Raw genomic sequence first — 8,582 nt, 5'->3', positions numbered from 1 at the left:
AAGTCATCGATCTTTAATTAAAAATTTTAAAAATAAATTTAAATTAAATTACAGTAAAATAAAATTTAACTTTTATATTCAATAATGAGTTTTGTTGTATGCATATAAATTGTTTTTTTTGAATTATTAATTATGAATAATTTATTATTATGTACAAAAAAGTATTTTTATTGATGTATATAGTTATAATAATAAAATGAAGCGAAAAAGATGATATGGTAATTACCCCCAGCCAAAGGCAAATATAGTCAAACGACGTCGTTTTCAATTTGGACAACGATGAAGCATTACACCTCCGCACCTGCCCCGTTAATTCGCCGTTTGGCGTTGCATCATCCATCATTCGTTCATCGCATCTCGCTCTCTCTCCAAAAGATTTCATCCCCGTGAAGTCGCCGTCGGTCGAAATCCGGCCCTGAGATCTCTCCAATTCGCTAATTCAGTCTTCCCCCGATTTCTAGATCTGCAATTTTATCCGAATTATCCGTTTCACCAAGTCTTGACACATAAGCCCTAATTCATACCCGTTCTACCTTTTCACGATCGATTCACCTTCTGATTTCGAGGGTTTCTGTTATTCAATCACCGATCTCTATGTATACTACATGATCAATAGGGTTTCTAATTTATTAGAAAAAGGGGATCAAAAGATTCATGGTTCTCGTTGCCAAGTACGAAGAAGAAGGATCCATCTTTAGGAAAACCGATGTCGTTGATGATCATGATGGAAGAAGGCTGTTATGTATGGGCGGTGGGAAGGTGAGCTGTGGTTCCACCGGCGGCACATGTGGCCGGTCCCCTCTCCCTCCACGCCGTCTCTAGTCGCTCCCATCAATTCCTGCGTATTCATTGACTCTAACACTTTCTCCAAAGTATATAAATTCTTATTCCACTCACTGTATATCCATATATATTTAGAAAAAATTTCAAAATCGGTGTCTTCCTTGATTATTATCATCGTTCTTACTTGCTATTGTCATCTTGGAATTGATTGGAACGACAACTCATGGCTTTCACAATACCACATCTGTCCTGCGTTATTTTTTTTTGCTCTACATTTTGTTTCAATACGTGGTAAAATTAATCTGTCTACTTCATAAAATTTACAGGATATGCGAATATAATTCTGCAGTTTCATGTTGGGTTTTGAGGTTATCTTTTAATTTTGATTTCTTCTATTGTCAAACAAGTTAGTCAATTGGCCGTGATTATATGTGTTTGTTTATGGAGGTGGTTGTATTTGGTTATTGGATTCTACAATGAGAGGTGGAATATTTATTAATCACTTAATGCTTGCAAGGCTAGCACGCATTTCTTAGGGGTTGCAACAAATTTTTTCTTTATAATTAGTTACCCTTCTGGATGCATGATTATATTTAAGTTCTTTTAAGGAACGTTAACATACAACATATGCTGGGGGATGAAAATTCTATTACTTTCTGAAAAATCTCCTTACTCTTCCATATCTATAATCTAAATGTTTCAAATGATCTCTTTGATCATCGGGCTTGCACTTCATCAGAGGTACGTTCTTAGAGTTTTGAGTGGTCTATGGAATGTCTCACCTGTTGAATGCATTTTCCCACATAGAAAACAGTTTTCTTGTTTCATTTGATTGTGTGGTGTTTATTCTTGCCATATGCTATTTCCATGAGGATGTTAATATCAGGCAATGGTATACAGTTAAGATACTATTATATGATAAAGCAATCCATATGAAGCAATTGTTCCTTTTATTGGTCCCAGTTGCTTTCAGTTATTGTATTATTGCAATGACCATAAGAATTATAGGAGTTCCTACATATGTATATATATAATTTGTTTCCGATTTTACCATTAGGATATTTTTGAACTTCGTTTTGGAATATATGAACCTAGACTCTCAATCTCACAAACTATTGTTTATCCAGAGTTAACAATGGCATTCAGTATCTAAATCTGTCTCATTTGTTTCAGGATGGACGCAAGATTCATGTTGGTGACTGTGCGTTGTTCAAGCCACCCCATGATTCCCCTCCATTTGTTGGAATAATTCGTAGATTAATAGTAGGTAAAGAGGATAATCTAAACCTGAGTGTGAATTGGCTTTACCGTCCTGCTGACGTTAAGCTTGTGAAAGGTGCTTCTCTGGAAGCAGCACCAAACGAGGTCTTTTACTCCTTTCACCAGGATGAGATACCTGCTGCATCGTTACTCCATCCGTGTAAAGTCGCATTCCTTCGTAAAGGTGTTGAACTTCCTTCAAGGATATCCTCATTTGTGTGCAGACGAGTGTATGATATTGAAAGCAAGCGTTTATGGTGGCTAACTGATCAAGACTATATTAATGTGAGTGTTGTAACTAAATTATTTTGACCAGTGCCTTTTCTCTGTTGAAATTCTCTTGATTGGATATGTAGTCTTATTTGATACAGGAACGACAAGAAGAAGTAGACCAGCTATTAAATAAGACTAGAGTAGAAATGTATGGCGCATTGCAGGCAGGAGGCCATTCCCCAAAACCCTTGAATGGTCCAAATGGGACAACACAGTTAAAGTCTAGTACAGATAACATACAGAACAGTTCTTCCATGCCATCGCAGGTGAAGAGTAAGAAAAGAGAGCACGGTGTTCACAGTTCAGATTCTGTCAAGCGTGAGCGCTTGTCTAAAGCAGATGATGCTGATTCAGCTCAACTTAGACCTGAAGACACATTGAAGATTGAGATTGCTAAAATTACAGATAAAGGAGGCCTGGTAGATTTTGAAGGGGTTGAAAAAATAATACGGCTCATGCAGCCCGAGACTGCTGAGAAGAAAGTTGATCTAGCCTGCCGAATTATGCTTGTTGATGTCATCTCACTTACTGAGAGCTTTGATTGCCTTGGTCGGTTTGTTCAGCTTAGGGGCTTGCTAATTCTAGACGAATGGCTTCAAGAGGTCCACAAGGGGAAAATTGGCGATGGTAGTCCCAAGGGGAGTGATAAATCTGTTGAGGAATTTCTCTTTGCTTTGCTTCGTGCACTGGATAGGTTACCTGTGAATCTCCATGCTTTACAGACCTGTAATGTCGGGAAGTCTGTTAATCACTTGCGCAGCCATAAAAATCCAGAAATTCTAAAGAAAGCTAGGAGTCTGGTTGACACGTGGAAGAAACGAGTAGAAGCCGAAATGAACATCATTGAAACAAGGTCTGGTACAAGACGAGGAGGTTCCTGGCCAAACAAGCCTATGATGCCGGAAGTCTCTCCTATGGGTAATCGACGAATAGGTGGAGCCTCCGAGGGTGGTGCCAAGATTTCTACTCCACAACCTTCTGTATTGAAAGCTCAGCAGGGGAAGCATAATTCTGGTGAAGCCATTGTCAAATCACCTGAATCTCCTAGTACTATAAAGCCTCTGGCACCGGTTGCAGCTGGCACTGGCTCTGCAGATGTGCCACCTGTGACAACTAAAGAGGAGAAGAGTAGCAGTTCTAGTCCGTCTGCGAATAATAGCCATTCCTGTTCTAGTGAGCATGGAAAGGTGGGGGCTTCTTGCAAGGAAGATGCTCCCGGCTCCACTTCTGGATGCATAAATAAGATCTCTAGTGGTATATCTCATAGTAGGAAATCAATCAATGTGGTCCATGGATCTGCTGTCCCGGGTGTTCAGAAGGAAGGGGGTCTTGGGAAATCGGTGGATCGGAACTTTGTTTCTGGTAAGGGATCACCAATTAGAGCTACACCTGAACGAGGAGCTGACACGTCTTTTGCAGATAACATAAACAACCAGAGACTTATAGTGCGACTGCCAAGCACAGGACCAAGCCCTGCACGTACTGGCAGTGGGGGATCTGTTGAAGATGCTTCTGCTACATTTGGCAAGAGTTCTCTTGTACATTCAGAAAAGCAAGATCATCTTGATAGGAGGACAAGGGGAAAAGGAGATGCACCACCAGGCAACAATTTGCTAGCAATGAGCACGAATTCTTCTCAGGGAAAAGATGGATTGGTTGGATTTGATGATGTTAAGAAGGGGATAATTATCCCTGGTGATGAACATGGTCGAGATGGTGAAATTGCTGAGAGACTGACAGAGGCTTCTAAAGCCACTGGCTCAGCATCAGGTGGCACACTGAAATCAACGAAATCATATGAAGCTTCTTATAGTTCTATAAATGCATTGGTTGAAAGCTGTGCGAAATTTTCTGAAGTTAATGCATCTGCGCCAGTTGGCGATGATGTCGGAATGAATCTGCTTGCCAGTGTGGCTGCTGGTGAGATGTCTACATCTGATGCCTCACCAGCAGGTTCCCCTGAAAATAAACGGGCTTTGCCTGAAGACACTTCACCCAGAAATGATGCCAAGTCTAGACAATCAATTGAAAATGGTTGCCAAAGTGAAGATAAACTGAAAGTGACCAATGGTCATGTCATGATGGAACAGGTTAGTTCTGTTGGATGTTTGCCTGCACAAGGTGGATCCCAGCAGCAGGTTCTGTCTGCTGTGAACCACATCTGCACAGATGGTAAAGTCGCTTCATTTGTAGATTCTTCGGTTGCTGGGTTGCCGCAGAATGGCAATTCTGTACTTGTGGCACCTGAGGCAAAGCCTGCTGCATTGGTAGCAGATACTTCTGCTTTATTGCCTTCTATAGAATCTACCGGTACTGGCAAAGAGGGTGATGAAGTCTTTCAGTCTCATGATGGAAGGAAGTTTTCTCCTAATAAGTTGCGGAGTTACCATTTTCCAAATTTGAAACCTAACAACAGTAGTCCATTGTCTGACGAAGACAAGAACGCTGGCTCAGCCTTGGAGAAGGCCACGGAAAACAAGAGAGTTTGTTCAGATGCAACTATAAATGCAAAGGTTGAGACACTGCTTAATGATGAATCAGCGTCTTGGTCCTCAGAAAAGCATGAGGATGAGAAGAAATTGGTGCTCAAAGTATCAAGTGGCAGCAACGTGTTATTGCAAAAAGAACACAGCAAAGGCTCTGAATTGCCAACCACTTCTTGTGGTTATGTTGGTTTAGGTCCAAAAGCTGAAGAGGCCGAGGACAAGAAGATGGGGAGTCATGCTGAGCAGAGCGAGAAAGCAAATGTGGATCCTGATTCTTCTGTTTTGCTGCAAACTAGTGAACTTGCACAGGAAAGTATAGATAAAAATGAGGTCGTTGTTTCTGGTGGATCGGCTCCATCTGACAAATCACCTGTAGTCGCCGTGCAACAAGTCAGAACATGCTTAAAGCAATCTGATGTGCCTGAGGGGGATATCTCCGAGCAACCTGCTTCCAGAGGGGACTTCTCTACTATCTCTACGCCTGTGTCAGAAACGGTGGTTAAGCTGGATTTTGACTTGAATGAAGTTCTTCCTAGCGATGATGGGATTCAAGGAGATGTTGAAATGCCTTCAAATCCAGGACGGTTCTCTGCTGTTCACACGCCTTGCTCATTACCTTCTGCAGGTTCTGTCATGACAGGCAATCGGCCTGCTTCAATTACTGTAGCTGCTGCTGCTAAGGGGCCGTTTATATCTTCTGAGAATCTCTTAAGAGGCAAGACTGAGCTTGGTTGGAAGGGATCTGCTGCCACTAGTGCATTTCGTCCAGCAGAGCCTCGGAAGGTCATAGATGTTCCAGCTTCTGATAATAAGCAGGCCCGTGGCTTTTTGGACTTTGACCTGAATGTTGGTGTTGTCGAGGATGTCGGCAACAGTGGTCCTAGTGGTGGAGGACTTGATCTTGATCTGAATGCATGTGAAGAGAGTCCTGATGTTGGTCATCTGTCGGTTGGTATTAGTAGACCTGCCATCCCACAATTACCTCCAAGGTCACTCCTGTCCGGTAGGTTCTCTAACTTGGAACCAAATTCTTCAAGGGACTTTGATCTGAACAATGGACCTGGTGTGGAAGAAATTGGTGGTGAATCGATACCACTTACTAGAAATGGGATTCAGTTTCTGTCTGCTGTTCCTAGTATGAGAATGAATAATATGGAGATGGGGAACTTCTCCTGGTTTCCACCAAGTAGTACATATCCAGCAATTACAGTACCAGGTGTTCTTCCTGGTAGAGGGGAGCAGAGCTATCCCATGGTTCTTGGTGCATCATCATCACAAAGAATGTTGAGTCCTGCTGGTACCTCGTTTAATCCCGAAATATTTAGGGGACCTGTGTTATCATCCTCTCCTGCAGTTGCATTTTCATCTAGTACGCCATTCCAATTTCCAGGTTTCCCATTTGAAACCAATTTCTCGGTACCTTCAAATACAGCAGCATATGTGGGTCCGCCTGGTGGGGGTGGTCTTTGTTTCCCAACAATTCCGTCAGGGGGTTATAGGCCATCGCCATATGTTATGAGTGTAGGTGGAGGTAACAATGATAACAGAAAATGGGGAAGCCAGCAGCAGCAGCAGGGTCAGGGGGGTCTAGATCTAAATTCTTCAGGTCCTGGAGGTGGTATGACGGAAAGGGGAGATGATTCAGAACAGTTGAAGATGTTTCATCAGCAACTGGCGGGGGGTCTAAAGAGGAAGGAGCCGGTTGATGGGTGGGATGGAGATCATAGGAATAGTAGCTACAAACATCATCCATCATGGCAGTAGTTGCGTTGCAGCAGCAGCAGCAGCTACCGATGTGGGTGGATCATCTAGTATTCGCAATTTAATTAAACGTTGATTTGATAATGAAGTGTTACTGAATCTATACAATTTGCAGGTGCTGTGGCTTTATTCAGAGAGTTGGGTGTTGATGGGCTGACTAAATGTTGGTGATTTTCAACTTGGAGAGAAAGAGAGAGAGAAGAGATATGTTGATTGGAAGAAGAGTTTGGTGTGTAGATATTTAACTCCTCCTAAAAGCCGGTCGAAATTAGAGAATGTTTTGAGAGAGACAGAGAGAGAAACAGAAGGACAGAGGCCAGGTTAATTAGTTTGGTTGTTTTATACCTGTACCCTTCTTTATTAACATGGTGCCAAAAGTTTTGGTATAATGATATTCCCATTGACCAAAACCACCCCTAATCCCTTTTTTTTCCTTTGCACTAATTGCATGCAGCCATTCCTTTCCTACTAATTGCATGCATCCTTTGCTTTGCACTAATTGCATGCATTATGTGGCAGGCTTTCCCAAGAATCAAAGCTTGCTTGCAGTTTGAGATGGGACAGCCTGCCCTTGCTTCATCAGCATGAATCCTGTATTCATAATAGATAGCATTCCTTCATGTGAAAATGGTAAACACAAACAGCTACTATTTCTCAAAATATGTACAAATAAAAGTTTAACTCTTGACCCCCCGAGTCTTCTAGGGTGATTACTATGTCACTTACCTTATTGGATCAACGCGATAAAGATTGATGGCAAGGACCAAAGTCTTAACTTACTGGATAAATTGTTGCATACGATGTTTTTTTGATGAACTAGAATCTTAATAAGATGGGAATGTTTACTATTATCGGTAAACGACCCTCTATTGGTTGGTTGTAATAAAGGAATCACGTTTATCGATAATAGTAAACATTCTATTCTCATCTTATTAAGATTCTAGTCCATTGACCAAAACGTCCAACTAAGAATCTTAACGTTGTCAAACAAATAATTTTTTATTAACATGTGCAATGTTTGTAAATCTGTATTAAAATCTCCTTTATTAACATTCCAAGTGCGTATATATATATATTTTATTTCCACAAATATAAAAAAATTATCTTTTATTCTACAACTAGATGAAAAGCTTACAGAACCTAATAGATAGATAGATAGATAGGAATGACAAACCCTTTAATCTCTTTCTCTAGTGCCAATAGATGGAGCTGCTCCACGTCGTCATTGTATACTAATTTGTTTATTTTTGGATCTAGTTAAATCTTAAAAATTCACTTTTTTCTTTTTAATTTATAGTTACACATGTTCTTTTTTTGTTAGCCATCTGCATCCAAACCGGCTTGTGTACCTCAACTCAACTGATCTCAAGGAATCTAAAGAACAGTCACAGGACTCCTAGTTATTTATCACAATCACGTTTAATTTTATTAAACACACCTGATGATTAGTGAATAACTGTTGGGTAAAGAGCATTTTTGTTCGTTCTTCATCCTCGCTTTCAACCTCTTCATCTTTATGAGGTATTATCTTTTAAATGCAAATTCACACAAATCAAACTTGGACATCCAAAGCTCATACAATCGAATTTGAGTGTTACTTGGAACGACTAGGGGTTTGAATTTGTTGATATCATTCAAACGTTTTACGGTCATTTTCAAATTGATAACTTGTTTATAAATTTCGATTTTAGAAAGAATTGAAAATACCGATCGTGAAGATAAAGAATAAATATGTAAAATGTTTACCACTTAACATTTTCTTATCGATACCGGAAGCAACACAAAACAATTGGTTATTTTGTACCATAAATACACATAAAAATCAATAAAACGTAAAACTGTAAATTAATTTGGCTTTGTTTGACAAATTAGTTAATAAACTAGCTAATGAAGTAATCATGTTTAGTAAAAATTAGTTGATACACTAGTTAAAGAAAATGCAAAATGACCAAAAAAGGGCATGTAAAAATTTAGTGAATTTTAAAATTTCATAATATATTTAAAATAATCATTAATAAT

The 8,582-nt window shown here is 40.0% G+C and overlaps 1 protein-coding gene across 8 annotated transcripts; it reads left to right on the top strand.

The window, feature by feature from the left end:
* Positions 1-331: 331 nt before the first annotated feature.
* LOC112516748 lies at positions 332-7,321 on the top strand. 8 transcript variants are annotated; one of them, XR_003069621.1, is made up of 5 exons: positions 655-872; positions 1,957-2,328; positions 2,400-6,597; positions 6,679-6,883; positions 7,083-7,321. XR_003069621.1 is itself a non-coding variant. In XM_025123988.1 (5 exons), the coding sequence occupies exons 1-4, from the start codon at positions 741-743 to the stop codon at positions 6,564-6,566; spliced, it is 4,602 nt and encodes a 1,533-aa protein (XP_024979756.1). In that variant the 5' UTR covers positions 655-740; the 3' UTR covers positions 6,567-6,597; positions 6,679-6,973. The 8 variants fall into 8 exon arrangements, 7 of the variants coding, with proteins under 7 accessions (XP_024979748.1, XP_024979756.1, XP_024979741.1 ...); XM_025123988.1 differs by lacking the exon at positions 7,083-7,321 and having other exon boundaries at positions 1,957-2,050; positions 2,120-2,328; positions 6,679-6,973; XM_025123998.1 differs by lacking the exon at positions 7,083-7,321 and adding an exon at positions 1,110-1,151 and having other exon boundaries at positions 744-759; positions 6,679-6,973.
* The last annotated feature ends 1,261 nt before the right edge of the window (positions 7,322-8,582 follow it).

Source organism: Cynara cardunculus (assembly GCF_001531365.2).
Source record: "Cynara cardunculus var. scolymus isolate 2C chromosome LG 1, CcrdV1, whole genome shotgun sequence".
Taxonomy (NCBI): Eukaryota; Viridiplantae; Streptophyta; class Magnoliopsida; order Asterales; family Asteraceae; genus Cynara; species Cynara cardunculus.
This window is presented reverse-complemented; position numbering and strand designations above follow the sequence as displayed.

Coding starts and splice junctions, on each gene's coding strand:
- LOC112516748 (XM_025123965.1), top strand. CDS start 741: ATGTATGGGCGGTGGGAAGGTGAGCTGTGGTTCCACCGGCGGCACATG. Junction 873..1,956: donor ACTCTAACACTTTCTCCAAA/GTATATAAATTC, acceptor CATTTGTTTCAG/GATGGACGCAAGATTCATGT. Junction 2,329..2,399: donor CTGATCAAGACTATATTAAT/GTGAGTGTTGTA, acceptor TTGGATATGTAG/TCTTATTTGATACAGGAACG.